The 22458-nt window shown below is 43.2% G+C and overlaps 1 protein-coding gene across 5 annotated transcripts in view; it reads right to left on the reverse strand.

The window, feature by feature from the left end:
• The window catches only part of NPAS2 (neuronal PAS domain protein 2), a 153201-nt gene that overhangs the window by 13099 nt on the left and 117644 nt on the right, over positions 1-22458 (reverse strand). For 4 of the 5 annotated variants that reach the window (XM_030570249.1, XM_030570240.1, XM_030570259.1 and 1 more), the window contains 5 exons: positions 20510-20579; positions 19363-19504; positions 16062-16171; positions 15771-15863; positions 5305-5451 (listed from right to left, as the gene is read on the reverse strand). In XM_030570249.1, coding sequence (XP_030426109.1) covers positions 5305-5451; positions 15771-15863; positions 16062-16171; positions 19363-19504; positions 20510-20579 — 562 coding nt within the window. The remainder of the gene's footprint in view (positions 1-5304; positions 5452-15770; positions 15864-16061; positions 16172-19362; positions 19505-20509; positions 20580-22458) is intronic. The other variant, XM_030570223.1, reaches the window with a different exon arrangement.

Consider the following 22458-nt stretch of genomic DNA (forward strand, 5'->3'; position numbering starts at 1 on the left):
TGTTATCTATTCAGTGCTTCTGTAAACAATTTGACACTACTTATTTTACTGCAAAGTGAAGCAGTCTTAAAAGTTGCAGTTTCTTTTGTTTTTTCTAGGGTCTATTTTTACTGTTACAGTAGTACAGAAAAAAAAAAGCCATAATTTAAAACAGTATCTTATTAATGTTGCAAGTTGTCTCTGTAGTGTTTAAAACCTAGTCAGAGATAGACATGCCACATCAGAGGCTGCAGACATTCTTCGGTCCGATTCTGATTTCATACCAGTTTTACACTTACGTAAAACTATTCACTTCAGTGGAGTTACTCATGATTTACCTTGGTTTAGGTGAAATCAGAATTACAGCTCCTTATCAGCCTCATGCCTTACAACACATCTGAGATATGTCCAATAACGTACACCTTATATTACCAGTTCCCTAAACTGTCACATCCCTTACACTTCTTTTTTTGAAAGACAACATATCTTTCTTCAACAGAGCTGAGGAGCGAATGGACATGGAAGCACAGCTGCCCTCTCATTCCTAGAGGGATTTCCTCCACCTCATGGCTTAATCACATTGGCAAGGCAATATGAGCATGTTTGAACTGCCACTGTTCAACTCTCGCTGTTCTGCAGAAAACCAGAAGTTTTTACCCTCCAAGTCTATCAAGCCAGCATTTTTTATCAATATTATCTTTTTGGTAAAATGGACACTGATGAAAGGCATAGTATTGAGAGCCAAAGGTTCATTTACCTTCAGGGGAGACTGCCTTGTACATCATTTGTGGGTATGGATGTTCTCATTTGTAATTTTAGCATGCTGGTCAGATTTAGCCCTTCTGCCTTTCTCTGGATGCACTAGTCATTAACTAGACTATTTTTAAATCTGGAGCAGGCACTGAATCCCTTCAGACATCTGAGATTATACTTACTGCTCCTGTACTTTCATTTGTCAGTAAAAGCAGTAAAAGAGACTTAATGGGTTTTTTAACAGTTTTGTTCAAGGACCAGAGCCCTCCTGCTAGTTCATCTTTCATCACACAAGGCTCTTGGAAAGAGTTACTAATACACAGTACTGGGCTCAATATCTCTCCAATTGGGAGAGTATTTCTTGTCTGACTTCTGCACTAAAGTTCTGAAGATCCTATATAGAAAATGAAAATAGGGCTAGTTTCTCCACAGAGCTATCTGTTATTCATCATGGAAGGGAGTGAAAATGGGGAAGGAATGCCAGTGAAAAGCTGAAGGGAGAAAGTGGAGGCTGTATTACAGGCTCCCTTCCTTCCAGAGAGCAGAAGAAAGTCCCTCCATGCTTACATCATGCAGCCTGCCTGTGTTCTCTATATGGCATATTCCACTCAAACAGATACAGAAATCTGTGTGATAGTAACTCCCCTCTATTTGCATCCAATTTTATGGGTACAATCAATGATGGACAGAGATAATCGAATTCAAACATCTCCCTACCAGACCTACGAAGTGCTGCTTCCATTAACAGGGCCTTCAAACCAATGTCCCACCCTGTCCTTAAGTATATGTGGTGTGAAGCCCTTGCAGATCCTACACTTTTACTTGATGTGAGCTTCCCCGAGGCAATTTAAGCAACTCGTATGTGGGTCACTCACTGGCATCGGCTTGCGGCAGGAAGCAATTTCAAACCCAGGGACCAGGGCATGCTCCGTCCCTGGGACGACATCCTGGAGGGGACCCCTAGCTAACTAAGCAACTACAGCTAACTGAACTATTTACAACAAGAATGAGTCCAAGAAAGTTCACAGAAAAAAACACTAGGAAGCTTGTAATCGCAGGAGATGTCCCAGCAACCATCACGGGTGGTAAGAAGGAACTGAGAGGGTGTGGGGTTGGCAGTGCCCCTTATACCGATGCATGAGCTTGGGGCTCCAGGAGGCACTATGAATGGTCCCAAGGATACCACTAAGGGGGAAAATCTCTGGCAACTGTGCATGTGGGCGTGCACACACCTAGCATGGAATTGATATAAGCAAGCACTCGAAGAAGAACAAATGAAATTGACACTGCAAAACAAGCTGTTCGCTTTCTAAATTAACTGTTTACAAGTGGAACAAAACCGCAGGTTCAAAAATTAGAAGCTATTTTTTTAAATGTCGCTGATAGGGTGTAAATAACATTATAATAATTCCTGGTATTACTATTTTATTCCTTTAGTTAAGGACAGTGTCCCCTGTTAACCTTTAGAAAACATGGAAGAATGCCCCAGCACAAAGCCAGCCTCAAGAGCATTACGGGCAAAATTATTACTATTATTGCAGCAGCCTTCAAAGACAAAGGCCCCAGTCATAGGTTAGTGGTACTGCACACATCTCAAGTGTGCATGTGTGTGTGTGTGTGTATTTATTTTGAGGGAGTTGAAGGGCAGTGGAACCCTGAACTAAGAAATCACCCCTTCTCCATTACCTCAGTCTCCTCCACCTCCCAGTCTGGGGCTTTGTCCTTCAGTGAGCACTGCAAGCCAAGGCGTCTAACAAAGGCCTGTTTCAATCAGTGTTGGAAGTCTAACTGATCAGCATTGCCTAACACGAGTCTCTTCATACACAGCAGCTAGTTCCAACTGGCTCTTGCCAGAGCTCTTAAAGCTCTGTAAAGGTACAGTTCTCCACAGCTCCCAGCAAATTGCCAGTTTAGTCTCCAATCTTCCCACCAAGCAAGTCTCCCTCCATAGGGTATGTCTGCACTGTGATTTCCAGCTTGAGCAGATGTATACGTGCTAGCTTTGATCCAGCTAGTGTGCTAAAAATAGCAGTGTAGCTGCAATGGCACCAGCAGCGGGAGGTGATAGTAGCCTGAATATGTACCTAGGCTCTTGGATGGGATTGTACTCCAGCAGAAAGCCGATGTTGCCACCCGTGCCACCGCTGCTACACTGCTATTTGTAGCACACTAGCTTGATGCGGTCTAGGGGCACCCTTAGTCAGATGGAAAATGGTCAGTGCCGATGTCAGAGTGCAAATGCTCTGAGCGTTGCTCCTCCAGCTGCTGCTTTGCCCTAGGGGAAGTACAAAGGCATCTGTGCCATGGTTACCACTGGAGGTATGTGCCCAGAAGAGCTCAGTCCTGTGCTCCGAAGGTGAAATTTTAGGCCCAGGCTCATCATCTGCTGTTCTGCTGCCTGGCTCCAAGGTGAATCTCTTCCCTCAGGGCTGGCACCTGTGGCAGACTATGGAGCATCTGTGCCTCACATGGCTGATGAGGGAAAGAGGTGGGCAAAGCATGGCTGAAAGCACAGTAAAGATTCTGTTCATAGATTCTATCATCATACAGCAGAACCAAATGAGAAACAAACCACTCACCCAAGAAATTATTCAGAGCCAGACTGGCAGGCCAAAGCATTCTGGGTAAGAGCTTTGGAAATAAAACCTTTGTGGCCAGTCCCAGGGTACTGAAAATACATGCTGCTTGGTCCAGTCTAGCATATCCCCAACTGAGGGACCTTATGCCAGTGTTATAAATTAGAGAGCAATTCAGCATCTTTAAACTTATGCTGGGGCTGGGCAGCATAGGATTGGGGTAATTTTTTAGGTCAGGGTTCCACTGCCCTTTAACCCCCTCAAAACAGGCACCCAGACAGCCGTCGTGTTCTCTGCGCTTGGTCTCTGGGGGCACAGTTGAGAATCTGGCCCACAGTCTTTTGGTTACCACAATCTTCCTCCTCTCTGTGAAGGTATCATCTTGTGTATTGAAAAATTCTAGTAAAAATAGTATCAGTTTCCCATATTTGAGGAAACTGTTGTGATCTGCCGCTTTTTTCTAAAGTGTGCAAACACTGGATCAGTGCATATGAATATTTAAGACTTGAGCATGAGAGAGTAATGCAGTGTGCCCAATTACAGAGAGAAAGGGAGATCACCCTTTTGCTGTGTATAATAACAACTTTCAGAAGTGTGCCAGGATTCTGAACTGAAAGACCAGTTAATTGCAGAGAGACTTTCCACTCCCATTTATCAAAATCAATGCAAAGGCACTGGAAGATGTACACTGATATATGTCTTCCTATATGTTTGTGCAGTTCCAAGAACAATGGCCTTCAATCCTGGATGGGACTTGTGGTTGCTATATTACTATATTTACAACAACAAAAACATCACCACCATAGATTATAAATGGAATGACTTAAGTAGCGGATTTCTGATATGGGTCTATTAATCCCTTAATCACATAAACCTACAAACCCACATTTATTTAATGTGTGACATTGTATGAAGTGCTTTTTTATAGTTGCTGACTATAGGTGAAAGCCAAAACTCCCATTGACTTCAAGAGGGCCAGGATTTCACCCTGTATGTTTACAATGCTACTTGGCTATTAGCTGATTTTGTGAGGTGAGTTTGGGGTTTGTGTGCTCATAATCCTACCAATATGATAGTCACAGTGGGACAAATTCATCCCCAGTGCAACACTAATACCAAGGATGATTTGACCCAATAGTCTTAGTTAAATTATCAGGAAGATAGCAGTAATTTTTCCTCCAGAAACAATCTGAGATACAGGGCAATGTCTCCACACTAGTACTTAATGATACGTGAGTTGTACTGTATTGTTTATATAGTATAGTAGATACAGGTAAATATAAGACTCCCAGGTCCAATGAAACTTCAGTCTGAAGGTAAACACAAATTGTGGTGTGCACTTTACAGATGGAAGATTTTGTGGGACAAGGGGTTTCTTCAGCAGTTTTTTGAAGGCCAGGAAAGGTGTTTGGCAAATGTTATTTGTGATGCACTTCCAAGTGGGGGAGGTGGCATGCAAGTAGTCACAAATTTGGGAGTGAGTGAAAGAGACAAGCGTGGGTGGAGCATATGCAGGGTTTGGAGTGCAGAAGAGTATAGAAGAGATGTAGGCAGAGGCAGAGCTGTTCAACTTGATACCGAGGACTAGTAGCTCTAACTTGAAGCAAAAAGTGAATGGAAGCTAGTGAAATGAAGACCCCATCAAAGCAGTGGTGATTTCATTGTCACAGCCTGAACACCCTTCGATGAGAACTGATCATTCTGAAGTTTCAGTAGATAAAATACTCCACTATGGAGTACTAATCTGAAAGACCACCAGCCCTTCCATTTCTTCTTGTGACTGCTAGGACAAGCCCTCCTATACAGATAGCCCTTAGCATGTCTTGATTTTTGTGACTGACAGGCTCCCAGAAAAGATATCCTGATCCAGATGAATTAGTTTTCTCAAGTTCAGATTTCTTTGACTCTGAAAATAAAATGAAAACAGCCCACACTAAGAAATACAGAGTCTGAAAATGATCTGTTTGCCTCTTGTGATGACACTGACATTACTCACCTGTATACTGGAATCTTGGACCAAGCAGAGCTGTTGCTGTATTTTATGGAGCTCTTCCTGCTGCCACCGAATGTTGGCCTGCAGGATCCGAGTTCGCTGCTCCAGCTGTTCCTTGATAGTCTGGAACATGTTAAATTGTGCCGAGAACTTAAAAAAAGAAAACAAACAACCATGTGTCTTTCTTGTCATTATGATAGGAATTGTGCTCTATGCTACTGTATTCTGTACGGGATTCTTGTTTGCAAAATGTAGTCAAAATATATTTTTTATATATGCTAACATCTGGACACCATGGAATCTTCTTTTCTATTTTCCATCTCAGGCATATCTGTTCAAACGATAGAGCTTCATCGATATTACCCGATTACATTGATCTCCTCCGGAAGGGGGTTCTTCGTTATCTTATTAATCATCAGACGGTACTTTTGTACTTAAGTGTCACCAAAAAGTCTTAATCGGATGAGGAATTAGTGCAATACTGTGTACCAGCCTATAACACTGATGAGCAATCACTAAAAGATAGCATCATCACACAAAAATAAGTTTAGGAGCACTTTGGGTATGTCTACAGTCCAAACACTACAGTGGCTATGGCACAGCAGCTAGACTGCTGTTGCATTGTAGTTTAGAAACTTGCTACTGTGACAGAAGGGATTTTTCTATCACTAAAGAATCCGCCCCTGTCCCAAGAGGTGGTAACTAGATCAGTGGAAGAATTTGTCCATCAGCCTAGCCATATCTACACTGGGGCTTAGGTTGACTCAACAATGTCTCTCAGGGGGTGTGAATTTTTCACACCCTTGAGCAACATAACTAGGTCAACCTAAGTTTAGGTGTAGAGCAGGTCTTGGTTTGGAGAGTCATATATCACCAAATGAGCTACACTAATAGTAACAGTTCTCTATTTTTTTTCAAGTAGAAATGATGGTGTTATATCAGGTTTTTCTACTGATTTTTTTGGTACCATAATGAGATTTCCAGTTATATTAGTTGTGAACACCTTCTGCATTTATACACGAGTGGTATTTGGAGTTATTTTAATGTTTTTATTATATTACTGTCACACATGACACAACAAGTTAATAGCTTCCATCAACTCAATAGATGAGGTCAGTTCTCAGTATTATATAAAACAGAGATCATAGTAGTAGGATTCAATAAGAGCGTAAATCATCAAATATTAGAGTTACATGGTACAATGTGAACTCATTCAATAATTGCAGAAGACCGTAGCATATGATAACAAAGAAATACTTGTATTTAGCTGGTGTTTAGGGTAGGATCCAAAGCCCATTGAAGTCAACTGAAAGATTACCACTGAGTTCAGTGGGCACTGGCTCAGTTCCTGAGTGTCCTTTATAAGATGAGTTCATTCATATTCTAAAAATAGGAGCAACATTTTGGAAAAAGCTACAGGGTAACATTTTAAAATCAGTAAACTTTTCCATAATGTGTATCTCACACCTTTCTGAAACATGCAGTTCTACCTGGGGGAATCTTTTGATTCCCATGGTTCAATCAAAGAACATTTTGCTTTGACCAAAAGACATTAGAGGTTAAGATACTGGGTTCTTTTAAAATGGATATGTGCTACTGGGCAAAAAAATGTCAATGGTTGGATCCTCTGAAATTAATGGTGTTGCACTTGCTCACACCATGTCTGAATTCCACCTACTTAATGACAGAACTATGCTGCTGCCGCCACATAGGCCTAAGAACTGCCAGCAACTCAAGGGAAGTCATCAAGGGAACTAAAAGGCACATTTAGCTTTGAGTGTATGTCTGAGCGAATAACCAGTTTTCGGAACTGCAGAAGGTGGGTTTATTTTTAACTGCATATATGCTTGTTAGGTCATGCTATGTGACTAACAAGTTAACCAAAGCTGCATAAAAGAGAAGAGTAGGTGTGGAAGTAGGGAAAGAATTGACAAGGATTTGTAGGGGATCTTAATGCATGTCAGTCTGTTAGCAAGAGTTAGGCCAGCTGTAACCCTAATGACGTGAGATTTGTAGAAGCCAGGTTAGTGTGAAGCGAGTAGGAAAGAACTGTGTGAGAAGTTATCACGACCTTGCACTGATAATTAAATACGTAACAAAGGTATAAATGCTTGCTGTAATTGTTTACCTGTTGAGAGACCTGTCCAGGACTGGAGCGACCCAGTGTCCTAGGGCACTCCCTCCCTCTACTGCAATTGCTGGAGTTAGAATAAAGTATTTGATTTTGCTGCACCCAAACAAAAAGCGAGAACTGAGTTTTTCTCCAACATAGGTTAAAAAATACTGTTAGGGAAGAAACAATGGAAATTGATAGCAAATTGATTTTGTTATTGGGACGTAAATTATCTTGCCAAAAATCTTAAGTTTGAAAATGTATCCAACGCAAAGGATAAAACAAAATGATCGCCTGAAGACTTGTGCTAAATTCTATTGGAATTAGGTCAAAACTGTTTAATTTTTTTGTAGCTGGAAATTTGGGGGGAGGGGTAATGGAATATGTAACTGTCTAGACAGATTCACTGATGTCAATGGTGACATTTCTAACCATATTTTGTAACGTGATAAAAAAGGGGTCTATAAAAGATCCATAGATTGTAACACAGCTTGGGACAGGTGAATGGCAGACTGGACCCCAGTATTGATGAGCGTCTCCTTTTTCTGTTTGTGCTCTGTGATCTTAGATGCCTCATCTTTGATTAGTAAACCAAACTGAGCCTGACCATTTGACAGAACCCATTCTTTAAAGTTCCAAGGGGTGCGGCGAGTGAATCAAGGGGCAGTCTGGTATTGGTGAGTCTGTATGGCATATTGGATTTCAGTGGAGCTATGCTGATATACCATCTGAGGATCTAGCCTATGATATTGAGATTTCATTCACAGAACTGCTTTGCTTTAAAGCAGTTCCATATGTGAAAGGAAATACCTCCTCCTCCATATTCCCTCCAGCAAATATCCGAATTATCCATGTAAACTTTCTGAAGGGGAGAAGGGAAGAGAACTTTAAAATGATTTTCCTTTGTATTTACACATATAGAAGAGGAGGTAACTTTCCACCAAATCGAAGGTCACTGTTCAGAGAGATTTCCTTGCCCCAGTAATTCTCCCATCTTCTCATATTCATTTAGTATGATCTATGTTGAGGTTAGTTGGCAGTCCTGGAGAGCTCAGAAATTGGGATATTGGGACATCTCACTTTCAGTTGCTATGAGAGATTTCTAGTCTCCACATTGACTTCAGCAGGAGTGAGGCGTACTCAGTGCCTTGCAGGATTGGTCCCACTGTGTTAATTGAAGGTAGGCAAATATTGAACCATGTGTTAAGTTGAGTCTTCCCTGAGGCATTGGTATCCAGAACATTTTTGCCTTTCAACAATAGCCCCATCACATTAAATCCAGCACCTCTGCTCAGCTTGAAAACAGACTCGAAATTCCTTAGAGGGCAGGATTAGCTCTAACTCCTATTCTATCCCAAATAGAAAATATTAACCTGACTCACAGATGAGTACAAACCTCTGTTTGGGGAACAAGATAAGTGGCTCCAAAAGAACATCAAACTCTGCTTGCTCAAAGATGACCAAATGTTTCTCTGGATCCTCTTGGTACTATGCCATTAGGGAGTGGAACTATGCTATCCCGCAGTACATGACTGGATTAGGCAAAGCTAATCCCTGCTCCACCATGGATCTATAGAGGTGGGTTTGTTTTTTAAAACTCACTCGTGGAAACTAGTTCCTCCATATGAATTCTATTACTGAGGCTTGAAACTCCTCTCAGTCCTTGAAAGGCACCTCTTCTATCCGACAGTTTTGAAAGAAAAAACAATTTTAGGCAAATGGTTCATTCCAACTGCCTAACCAGGCTATAAAATACTCATTTCAACTCACATGAACTTTTTTTAGATGCTTTGGGAAACAAATGTGATTTTCCTCAAATAATTTTCTAATAAATAATTTGTATGCCTAGATATTAGTTTTAAATTTGTTCTAGAAAGTAAGTGCCAAAAGACATTGCTTCTGATTGAAATAAATTATCAACATTATTTTTAATCAGCATGTTCTCATATTTAGCTAGATTCACTCTTTGTGTTTCTTCTTTTACTAGCACATTTAAACAAAAACAATTAGCTGGTTTGTTAAACATATGTCACTAAAGGTAGAAGTTTAGAAACACTTTTTTTGTTCAATTAATCTTTCTGCTATCCTGTGATTCAGTGTAGAAAACAGAGCTATACTTCAGCCTAGCAATGGCACCTACCAGGAAAAGGTTCCATTATTTTCCTAAGAGGATAGGCGAGCAGCCTTGAACCTGTACCTTACAATATTTACCTCAAGAGCTCTTCAACTAATTAGGAAACAAGCTGTAAGCTTACAACAAATGATAGAGCTTTACTCAAGGTATTCAACATACTATTCTAACTATTTTACTCCATGCATCTGAAGACGTGGGTTTTTTACCTACGAAAGCTTATGCCCAAATAAATCTGTGAGTCTTTAAGGTGCCACCAGATTCCTTGTTGTTTTTATTCTAACTCTAATATCAGTGCCTGATTAAATTACTGATCATCTCACTGTAATAATTCTAAATTTCTGTGGTGTACTCAGAAAAGTGAAAATCATGAAGTACCAATTTTCCAAACAATAATAAATATCAAATATGGCTAAAATGTGAAAGACAAAATCTGTGAGATATCTGGATGCTGCTTATCACCATTTTGTTCACGATTTGTTGTGTTAATATGAAAGACAGCGACACTTTCTACTCTTTCTTTCTGCCTTTTTAGTAATAACTGTGCATTCTCAGACACAATAATGACTATTATTCATTCATTAGCATGCTCTGTGTTTTGGTGGGATTTTTTACTGCATTACTGTGAAAAAGACAAATCAACTAATATGTTAATAGACAGGATTTTGTTTTTTAAGATGATCATTTACATTCAAACTACATTCAGTCATAATTGTGTTTTAGATTTAATTTAAAAAAAAACATAGGCTAACAAGCAGGTCAGATATAAAACAGTATTTAGGCCAGGACAAAAATATTTGTTTAAAATAAAGTCCTCACAGCCAAAGCATTTAGAGTTCATCTACACTGCAAAAAAATCCTCTGTGACAGTGAGTCTCCATGCCCAGGTCAACTGACTCTGGCTCCTGGGACTTGTGCTGGCAGGCTAAAAATAGTAGTGTAGATGCTTGGGTTGGAGCCTGTGCTCTGAGATCCTTCCCCTTTGCTGGGTCTCAGAGTTCAGATTCCAGCTAAATCACCTACAAAGATATTTTTAGCCTCACAGCGAGAGGGTGAGTCAGTTAACCTGGCTGAGACTTATTACCGCTGGTTTTCTTTTTGGTGTGTAGACATACCCTTGCACACAGGGTGCCAGTGGTGCAAGTAAAATCCATTTCTTACGAGTATGGGCAGGGGCACCAGCTAAGGGAGGCACGTGACCTCCCCATGTGACCCTCCATGTGATTCCTCATCACCCTGCCCCCAGCCTCGGGCCCTCACGCTCTCCCCGTCTCCACATCCATCCCATTTACCTGGGCAGGCTGCTGTGCCGGAAACTTCAGGGCAGGGCTGTCCCAGGAACCACAGTGGGGAAAGGAGCAGAACCCCCAGACCCACCCCCTGCCCTTCCATGGAGCTGCGTCTCCGTCCTCCCTCTGTGTACCATAGCAGCAGCCAAGCCGGAGGACAGGGCTGGGGGGGCAAGGCTGGGGGTGGTACAGTCTCTGGAGATGCTGCCGGCATTCTGCTCCTTTCCCCACTGCTGCCCCTCCCACATGGAAAAGGAGCAGAATTCCTAGCCTTGCCTCCCAGCCCTCTCCTCCGGCAGGGCTGCTGCTGTCTCTTTCCGGTATGCGGGACCAGCTATAAATAGCTTGCTGATATGGCATACTGGAGCGTACCGGTCTACATGCACTGCTGATAGGTGCTGATTTTTGTTTTTGCTCGTGGGTGCTTCCGAAGAGGTACATGTGTTTTTTTGGGGGGGAAGTGGGAGAGGAAAGGGCTCTGCCAGTTTTAGGGGGAAGCTAGTTTCAGCATATTTATACACTTCTTTCATATCCTAGTTATTGAATATGTGTTCATCATTGGTATCTTTACTATTTTAATAATGATTAATTTTTTATGAACAGCATAATTATAGTATATTAAAACCATTGCAATCATCTACAAGCTGTCTTCATTAACATCCCAGTTTAAAGACATCACGTCTTACTGATGAACATAAGAACGGCTGTACCAGGTCAGACCAAAGGTCCATCTAGCCCAATATCCTGTCTACCGACAGTGGCCAATGCCAGGTGCCCCAGAGGGAGTGAACCTAACAGGCAATGATCAAGTGATCTCTCTCCTGCCATCCATCTCCATCCTCTGACAAACAGAGGCTAGGGACACCATTCTTTACCCATCCTGGCTAATCGCCATTTATGGACTTAACCTCCATGAATTTATCCAGTTCCCTTTTAAACACTGTTATAGTCCTAGCCTTCAGGTGAGAAGTTCCACAAGTTGACTGTGCGCTGTGTGAAGAACTTCCTTTTATTTGTTTTAAACCTGCTGCCTATTAATTTCATTTGGTGACTCCTAGTTCTTGTATTGTACGAAACTATCAGCAATCTTATTTACATCTAGTTCCCTAGTATGGTCTTGATGCACATTAAGGACAGCTATATTATTCAGTTGTGTCTGTCCCATTGATGACTGGAGATAATTTTTAAATCTTCTGAAGCTGGAGAATTAATGTTCCACAGTTCTGGATTATACAGGCACAGTGAGAAATATTTTCAGTACTCTGGAAGCATAGTGCTTCCAGATTACTGCAATGACTCTTTCTTGACGGGTAACATCTAATTTAGACCCCATTATTTTGTATACATAGTTGGGTTTACATTTTGCCATGTGCATTACTTTGCATTTAACATTGCATTTCATCTGTTATTTTGTTGCCAAGTCACCCAGTTTTGTGAGATTCCTTTGTAACTCTTTGCAGTCAGTTTTGGACTTAACTAGCTTGAATAATTTTGTATTCTCTGCAAATTTTGCCACCTCGCTGTTTAACCCTTTTTCTAGATCATTTATGAATACGTTGAACAGCACTGGTCCCAGTACAGGCCCCTGGTGGACACCACTGCTTACCTCTCCTCATTCTGAAAATGGACCATTTATTCCTAACCTTTGTTTCCTATCTTTTAACTGAAGTGCCTGGCAATGCTTTCAGGATCATCTAATGATCCTTAATTTAATTTAAAGATAGGCCTTTTGTTATCTTAATCACCCTGCCTCTGTTTATAAACAAACTCCCTGCCCCAAGGCTGGAAGCTGAGAGCAGCACAGAACTCATCACATTCCACACTCAAGCTCTGTCTGGGGCTAGGACATGCGCTGTGAGAAGACCTCAGGTATGAAACTCTGGGGGGAGGGAGGGTCAGGAACCACTATGGCTCAAAGGTGCTGAGCACCCCCTATTTTTTTCTGTGTGTGCTTGAGTCCCGGAGCACCCATAGAGTCGGCACCTATGCCCTTGCAGCACAAGCCCAGTTTTCATGAAAGCCCTTTTACATGGGTCTGGCCATGAGTGGCACGTATCATAGGCTGGGGGTGGGTATACTTCCCCATACAGCCCAGCATGGCCCCACCCATGCTCCACCAGAAGGTCCCCTCCTGCTTGCACTTCCCCCTTGGCCCAAACCCAGCCCAGGCAGGCTGGCTACTCCTCTTCAGGGAAGCAGGCTGGGGCTAGGGTGGGCATGGCTGGGACTTGGGGTGGCTGGGGCCACCCAGTGCTGTGGAGCCCCCGGCACTCGTGAGAGGAGTGGCCTGCCTGCCCTGTGCTCAGGGAAGGAGAGAGGCTGGAGGTGGGTTCCGCGTGCCATGTGCCTGGCATGCTGAGAGGAGGGAGACTGGTGGCTGCGGGGGGGCTCTGGGCTCTGGTAGGGGAAAGGGGGTGAGGCCAGCCAGGGGACAGCCTCCTTGAGCCAGCAGATCACCTGCTGCCCATGGTTCTGGCAGTCTAAAGAGATCTTAAAGTGGATGGAAATTTCATTTGGTAATTAGAGTAAAGAAGAACCAGACAATAAGTTTTTGTTGCCTCTAGCAGAGGTGTGACTTCCTGAAACAGATATAGAATAAAATGTTCTAGGAATGCAGGAAGACAAGAAATAACTAACTCTTAGGGATTGTCTTCAGTAATGTGGGGACTGTAAGGAAAGTTAACGTGAATCAATGTGCATAAGCTAAAGTGCCTTAAACTCCCATGTGGATAACCTCATTCAAGATCAATTGGCCTTAGTTCTCTGTAACTTAATCCTGCTTGCTATCTTTTTCTAGAGATCTCTCTTACATAGGGTGAAAGTGACAATAGCCTGAACTTAGCCATGGTCTATTTGCAGCCCTTACTGAAAGCATTAATGAGTGAAGAAGTCCTGCCCCTTGGGCTTTTGCAGAGGTACTATAATGATTGGCTGAGCCTAGCTGTCCAAAAGATGACTGCCAGATAACAGTGTTGAGACAGGTTTGCTTCCACTTAAGCAAACTTCAGCCAGTCCTGTCAATAGGCATTCTGGTACTGAACCAATAATTGACCTATCAATCTGTGGCAGGGGAAAGAGAGGTGAGAGTAGTAGGAAGGGAACGCAAGGCAAGCTGAGGGGAGGAAGATGGTCACATTGCATTTTGTCAGTTTTCTCTTGGTGAGATCTTATGTGGAGAAAGTGGAGGTAGGAGGAGGGGAGGGTTTGAGCAGTAAGTGCAAAATGTGACACTCCGCTGTCCATGCTTCTCCTGTGGGGAGAGCAGCGCCATAACGAGGGCAAGGCGAGTGAGGCACTTGCCTCGGGCGCAGAAGGTGAGGGGCACAGAAAGTCTGTCCTTCAGCGGTAAGTCCTTCCCTCCAAGAGGGACTGAGGGACCTGCTACCAAATTGCCACTGGTCATAGGCAAGGGAGAGAGGTGACATGTCCGGCTCTTTGGCAGAAATTCAGCAGCGGGTCCCCCAGTCCCTCTCGGAGGGAAGGACCTGCTGCCGAATTGCTGCCGAAGAATGGCGGCAATTTGGCGGCAGGTCCTTCCCTCCGAGAGGAACCCGCCGCCAAAGAGCCAAACTTGCCGCCTCGGTCCCTTGCTTCGGGCACAAAAATCCCCAGATATGGCTCTGGGGGAGAGGATGAGAGAAGAAATATTTGTCCGTCAAATTGCTTAAGGCATGACTGGAGAGTGCTCAGATATTATGGTGATGGGCATGGTATAAGAACCTGAACAGAACAGAATAGATTATACTCTGAATTGGAGTGGAAAGGAATGGAATTGGGATCCCAATGAGAAGAGGTGGGACTGCTGGGCCTGGTGGGAAACAAATAAGGAGGCATCTCCTCTCTAGATTCACTTCTGAAGGCAGAGAAGAAATGTGAATACAGAAAGTCAAGAGGGAAATATACTTGAATTTATACAAAAATAAAATTAAATAAATTCGTTTCAAAATTTATTTGAGACTAGCAGAGAAGAACATCTGCAAAAGAAAATTAATGCTAAGAGCTGATAAATTGGGTTATTATTTACTGATTCACTATATGTTGGTGTGGAGTCATGGAGGCAAATTAAACTTAAAGGAAAAATGGGATTTTGTTATTTTAAATCAGCGGTCTTCCAGAGCCTCCTGGGCATAAGCCATAAGGGAACAACATATGCTTCTGAGAAGGAGAAGAGATGGGCGACAGAGCCAGGAGAGGCTCCATCTCTGGGAAACTGTGGAAGGACAGGTTTCAGAGTAGCAGCCCTGTTAGTCTGTTATCAGCAAAAAGAATAGGAGTACTTGTGGCATTTGATGAAGTGAGCTGTAGCCCACGAAAGTTTATGCTGCAATAAATTTGTTAGTCTCTAAGGTGCCACAAGTACTCCTGTTCTTGTTGTGGAAGGACAGAAACAATGTTATGAGAAAACATAATAATGAAATTCTTTATTCCTTCTAATCAAGTACCAAGAAACCTGTATTGTTATTAGACCAGTTGGATATTCAGAGCAAAAACCAAACCCACTTCTGGGATCCATGCTGGTGGATCCCAATGGAGGAGTTAGTCCCTCATCTGCATCACCATTGATACGGCATAACTCAGGGAATAGGACTTGATGAATTTGTGTTTTCTTTGATGCTGGTTCTCTTTGCATCCTCATTAAGGGTCTTTGTAAAAGAGAGATTAATGTTTTGTTGTTTTTTAAAAAGATTCTCAGCAACAGACTGGTAGATTTAAGTGTGTGTGTGTGTGTGTGTGTGTGTGTGTGTGTGTGTGTGTGTGTGTGTGTGTGTGTGTGTGTGTGTTTAGAATCCAGAGGACATTCCCACTATAAGTTTGAGAGCCTGTGCAGTTTTTGGTCAAAATTACCTGAGACAGTCCTTATAGTCCTTGCTGGTGAAGTGGGAAAACACCATAAGATGGTTAAGTAACCTATTCCAGTTTCAAGCCCCCAACTAACCTGTGCCATAGATGTAGGCTGATTTTGCAAAGCTGCTTGGGCCAGCAGCTGCTGTGGGAGAAGCTCAAATGATGTCTGAGAAGGCAAAGATGCCTAGGTTTAAAAAAAATAAAACAAACTTTATTCATATGCATGGCTACTTTAAATCTCAGGTCGTCTCCTAATGTGATTGCCTTTGCATAGCTCTTTCTTTATTTGTTGAATTGAACCTGTGGCATATTTTACATGTGACTTTTTATCTAACTCCTCTGTGTAAATTTCATGTATTTTGATACCCATTTGTAAACCTACCTGAATAGTGACAGGTTGACTGAGTCTTTGCATGGATGAATCCTGCTGTATGCAGGGTGTTCTTTGCAAGGAGGGAACGTTAGACTCTGTGATCAGTTTTGTTGGTGTGGCTGTAAGAGAATTTTTTTTCATATTTAAGAATAATCACCATATACAATTAGAATTATGAGATATAGTTAGTAATAATATAGGCATGGGCGGCAGGTGCAGCACCACCTCAGGGAGGCTGGCCCCGGTTCTGCCCCTTCTGCCCACACCTCCCCCTCCTGCAGCCGGAGCCCCGAGCATCCCACCCCCCGGCCGGAGGAGCCCCAGGCTGGCTGGAGCCCCAAGCACTCTGACCCCCCCGGCCGGAGTCCAGGGAGATTACTGATGAACGTGGGAAGCTGGATACCACATACTGCTTCCTCGGCCGCCCCAGAACCTGCATGGGGCATAAGAAATAAAAAACTTCCCCCCAAAACCCCACAACCAGGGCTCCGGCAGCCACGGCCTATTAGACCCACTGCCCATGAATATAGGGTCTGATCAAACTCCAGCTGGAGTCAAGGGGAACCAATGACTCCAAAGACAGTTGACAGCTGATAATGAGGAGCCACACAAATGTTAAGGTATATACTGGACCAGACTCAGCCTGTGCTACATCCAGTGCAGCAAAGAGTCCAAAAAGGTGTCCCAAAAGGGCAGGTGAGGGTTCCTCTTTCATAGGTGAATCTCTGGCTGGAGTAGAATTTGCACAGCTGGTCCTATGACACTCTGTTCCAGCCCACATGGCAGAAGGTTGTTTACCAGGTATGTCAGGGGCACAGCTAAAGGGCCTTCAGCTCCAGTGATCCTGGGCCATCAGAATGTCACCCATGGGCTGTTACTGCTGACCTAAGTCAGAGTGGCCTGATGCTGCTCTAACTCAGGAGTTATCCAACTTTTTTCCCTGAGGCCCATCTGTGCAGCTGCAATACGCACTGTGCCACTGCTAACATGCATCTGGCAGGGAGAGGGGCATCATGGGACATACAAGGCCCCTTGCCTCAGCAGAGGCCAGAGCCAGCGAGAGGGTGAAGAGGCAAGGCAGGTGCTCGCACAGACACTCCCTGCTTGGGAATGAGGGAAAGGCTCGGGGGCCACCAGTGCCAGGCAAAGGCAGGTGCTCGGGCCAGGCCCAGCCATCACCTGACAATCCAGATCACAGTGTTGTCCAGGAGGAAACACAGCAACACTGCCGTGCCCTGGTCTTGTGGGGATGGGGGTAGGCACAGTGCCAATATTCCAAGGGGCCTAACAGCCATGGATCATGGGGTGCAGTGGTTCGGAGCAGAAATGGCCACAAACCATCCAGCCTCCTCCAGCTGCCCTGGGAGCTGCTGCCTCTCAGGGCCAGCCCTTTCTCCTCACCCTGCACCCATTACCCAACAGCTCTGTTTTGCCCTCCTCCAGCTCTGGGTGGGGGCCATCGCTGGCCTCCAGTCCACCAATATATACAGTTTAGGAGGGCACCCGGGACTATGTCATGGCCCACCTTTGGTCCAGGGCCCACAGTTAGGGAATCCCTGCTCTAAATGATGCTCTCAAATCTGGAGAACACAAACCTAACATTTAAAGGCACCTTTGTGCCACCCCCTGGGTTCTGCCTCAGGAGTTTATGGGATACATAAGTGTGTGCAGGTATGGGGTCTGAGCAAGGCCGGCTCCAGGCACCAGTGAAGGAAGCAGGTGCCTGGAGCAGCCAATAGAAAGGGGGGGCAGTCTGTCAATTGTTGGGGCGGCACATCCAGGTCTTCGGTGGCAATTCGGAGGTGTGTCCTTCACTCCATCTCTTCCTCTTTGGCGGCACTTCAGCGGAAGCTCAATTGGGTTTTCCCTTTTTTTTCCCCCCCCGTCATTTGGGATGGCAAAGAAGCTTGAGCCTGCCCTGGGTCTGAGTGCATGTATGAGAGTCTAACTTACACCACTTCATAGATTTTAAGGTCAGGAGGGAACATTATGATCCTCTAGTTTGACCTCCTGCATAACACAGGTAATTGAATTTCATCTAATAATTCCCTCATCAAGCCCATAACTTCTGCTGGAGCTAGAGCATCATTTTTTAGAACGATAGACAATCTAGATTTGAAGACTTCAAATGATGGTGAATACACCACATGCCTCAGTCAGTTGTTTCAATGGTTGATTACCTTAACAAAAATCTGTACTTTACTTCTATTCTATATTTATTTAGCTCTAACTTCCTGTTGTTCCTAAATTCCTGCTAGATTAAAGAGCCCTCTATCAGAACTGTTCTTCCCCTATAGGTACTCACACCCCATGATCAATTCACTTCTTAGTTTCTCTTTGACAAGCTAAACAGATTGAGCTTTTAAAGTCTCTCACTGTAAAGGATGTTTTCCAGACCGCCAATCGTTCTTGTAGCTCTTTTCTGAACCTCTCCCAACTTTTCAACACTCTTTTTCGAAGTGCAGACTCCACACCTGGACACAGTAATGGGGTAATGGTATCACTAATGCCTTATGCAGAGGCAATACCACCTCCCTACTCCTACTCAGAATTCCACTTGTACTTCCAAAAATTGTATTAATGCTCTCAGCCACAGCATTGCACTGGGAGTTTGTATTCAGTTGGATAGCAATCATGACCCTTAAATCCTTTCAGAGTCATGGCTTCGAGAATGCAGTCCCCCACCCTGTCAATGTGACCTGCATTCTTTGTTTCTACGCGTATCACTGTGCATCTGGCTGTACCAATGGTTCTGAACCTGTGGCCCGTGTGCCGCTTGTGGCCCAATCAGCACACAGCTGCAGCCCATGTGACATCCTAAGGGCTATACAGGTAGTATTGGATGCGACCCACATAACACATTGTAGGCTGCATGTGCCCACAATAGTAAATAGGTTGAAAACAACTGGGCTTTACTAAAACCTTATGCATGACTTCTGAATTTAGCTTTGAGTTTCAGAACTTTCCAGCTGACCTTACTAACTTCCAGGACAGCACAGTATTTATTATAGCTTGGAACTGTGCCTAGCACCTGTAAATTTCATCTCCATAGAACTCAACAGCAACAGGCTTCATAACTAGCCTTCTTTATTCGAAAGACATGGATGATTGCATCAGCCCATTTTACCACCTTCAATTAAATACTTACCTATCCATGGGCGATGGGATTAATGAACATGTCGTCAGCATCTTCAGCATCTCACCAGCAACTACTATACCACCAGTAATGATACACTCCAATTTTTTGGGGTAATTTAGCTAATTTTAAAATAAAGTATTGATACAGTAGCTCTATAATAACATCACTTACATGCAGGTTCAGACATGGGTGTGTTGGAAGATTTGCGTGAGCTTCTAGATGATACAGAGGGTGTCCGACTAGTGTTGAGAACTGAGATGCCTATTTGAAGTGCATTAAAGTGCTGTTCGGGATTCAAGCCTAAGCCACCATCCTAAAATTAAAAAAAAACCCATCATATTACATCTGATAGGGTATGGTGTTCTGTCACGTATCTAACAGTACTTGTAGGGTCAGATCTTCAGCTGGTATAAACTGACTTCCATGAAGCTATTGCAATCTACGGCAGCAGAGGACCTGGGCCAGAATGTTTATGACATCTACTTCTGCTATACCTCCCAACTGCATATGAATGAGCTTTTACTGTTGTGGAAAGACCTTGCAGGCTATTGCCCTATTCATTTTCGATCCAGTCCTTTGAGTTGCAGAATCTCTTTCTTCCTTCAGTGCTGAGTGACAACACCCAGAACCACTCAGTAATGTACAAAATTCGAACCTTTGTTCTTCAGGTAGTATGTTTTGAACAGGTTCAGACATATGCATGTCAGTGTGTAGTTAAGGATGAGGTGGCAATTTCATTTAAAGCCTGTTTTTCAGGTTGTCATAAATGTGACTCTTTGATCCACTCTAGGCAGCAATTTGGCAGACAAGTCAACACAGGAGTGAATTTTTCCTCCTAAAACTGGCTTATATTGGTATCACCATGTGTTGATCTAGGGAGATTTCAGATGCTTTTTGTGATATATTACATGAAAGACTCAGGTATTATCGTGACAGGGTACTGCTTATAAATAACTTTTGTACACTCTGCATTAATGTGCAGGATGCAGTATTCTTGTGCATGAAATACAATCTCAAGATGATTGTTATTAGAAATGGTCCCTCTAGGTCACATCGTAGCATGTTGGCAAGGAAGCACGGTAAAGCTTACAATGCCACTGCCCAGGCTTTGTGTTTCACCACTCTCTCTGATCTCTAAGTTTGTCCTTTTATGCTCATCTCCAGTTCACTTAAATAATTGTTCAAGAGCTCAATTAATTCTGGAGTACAAACTTCAGGTAATATGTCTAGATCAGCATTGCTACTAGATCTTTGGAACTGTTAACACAAGAATGGGTCACAATTACTGCATGTTTATGAAAAACATATCTGGTTATACCTTTAGTGTTTCTGAGGGTGCAGCTTCCAAGGCCAGTTCTTGTCTCCTTTCAACTCGAACATCTGCATAACTAATTGAAAAATGTAATTCTACATGAGTAACATTTCATTATTTTATTTTATAAAATGCATTTTAAACAAACGGAGCAACATTACATGTTACTATAAATCATTATGTGATAAATGAAATCAAATCACATTTAATGCATATGATTTGAAGGACTGTATTTTTATTTTCAATTTCTGCTCAACTCCCTTTATATATCCATTCACAAACAAAACATTTGTTAAAAAAGTGTTAAGGCTGAAAGTGTGTTTTATTGGAGTCCAACCCAAAACAATGTTACAATTTCTTTACAAAAGTTCCACACTTTAAAAAACCCAAATATTAGAATGTCAGGAAATGAAAGTTAAGTGTTAAGTTAAGCCTGCACCCCCACTGCCACATAAACCTTCATTACTCACTTCCACCCCACCCCACTCTTAAGCAGGCTGCCTATGCACTGCTCTGCAGCCCTACAACCCCATTGCAATGAGTGCTACAACTGCTCCTAGCACACCCCTTACACTGGATCCTACGGGGCCTGGGCAGCCCTTACAGCAGCCCTATGCTTCTCCTTCCTAGCCTACTGTGACCTCTTTATGCTCCTGAAGTGAGGTGTCGGGGCTGGAACAGGGGACAGAATCAGGACCTCAGTGGATTGTCTAAGTCCCCAAAACATCAGAATTTTATTTACTCTGAAATATGCTTGAAGCTTTTTAATTTTCTTGTTCTTTATGTTAACACTGTGTAGGAAGCTGGGAGTGATGCCTCCTCCTTATTGGGGTCTGTTTCAAAAGCAACACTTGAAATACCCTGTCACCTACACTGCATTAACATCCATAAGCTGTATTGTACTGTTTTATACAGCTGAATGTCCTGATTCTCTGTTCCAGCTGAGCAGAGGGGATGGGAATGAAAGGTAGCTTTAAGCCTCATTTGCAATTCTCCTATTTGCAAGCTGGTCAACTGCTTTAACCTACTCCTAGTCACCTCTGGCCAAGAACGGCTGGAATGTATCAATATTGTGGCCTTACTCTCTTTTCTTCAGCCTTGCCGCTTGTGTCAGATGCTGTTAGAGAGGTGGCCTACTGTCATTACATTTGCCATACACCATGCATGGATGATCTCTAGGTAACACCAACAGCCCCAGTTGTCAGCGGGTGGGATCGAACCTGGGGCCTCTGGATCTTAGTGCGTGAACCAAAAGCCATATGGCTGTAAAGCAAATCTTGCTCTCTGCCACTACATGGGACAGAATACCACACCAGGAGGTGTGTGGGTTACATATTTCCCCTAGCTGAGGAAGCACATCCCAAGCTTCAGAGAATTCCCAGTTGAAATCCCAGATGAGCCCCCACTTGTAACAGTGACAGACCCCATCGTTGGGATCGAACCTGGGGTATCTGGAGTTTAGTGCATGAGCATCTACTGCATGAGTAAAAACTATATCGCTGTTTAGCTAAGGCTGTAGAGCAAGCTCATTAATCTCTCTCTCTTTCTCTCTCTCTCTAAGTGGCCTCGGTGCCAGTAGATGGGACAGAACACCACACCCAGGAGGTATGTGGGTTACACCAACAAGAGGCAATTCTCCAGTATTTGTAATGTGATACTTCATGGCCCCTTTCTATCATAGGATTGGCAAAAAGGGGGTCAAATGCAACCAATAATCTGGCCCCTGATTTTGAGTTTGTTGACTGACAAATGAATTTTGTTCTCTTATGGTACATGCAGCATGAAGACAGACTTAAACTGATCATATTTGTTTAATGAAGCTTATTTTCTCTACAGAATTCAGATTTCATTTTTGTTATGTGAAAGACTCTTAAGGGGACTTTATGAAATCATTAAAATGTCCATATGTTCTTGGGCTTTTAGGTCCCTAGAGTCTGACTTGATTACAATGGTGA

The sequence above is a fragment of the Gopherus evgoodei genome, chromosome 1 (genome assembly GCF_007399415.2).
Source record: "Gopherus evgoodei ecotype Sinaloan lineage chromosome 1, rGopEvg1_v1.p, whole genome shotgun sequence".
NCBI classification, from domain to species: Eukaryota; Metazoa; Chordata; order Testudines; family Testudinidae; genus Gopherus; species Gopherus evgoodei.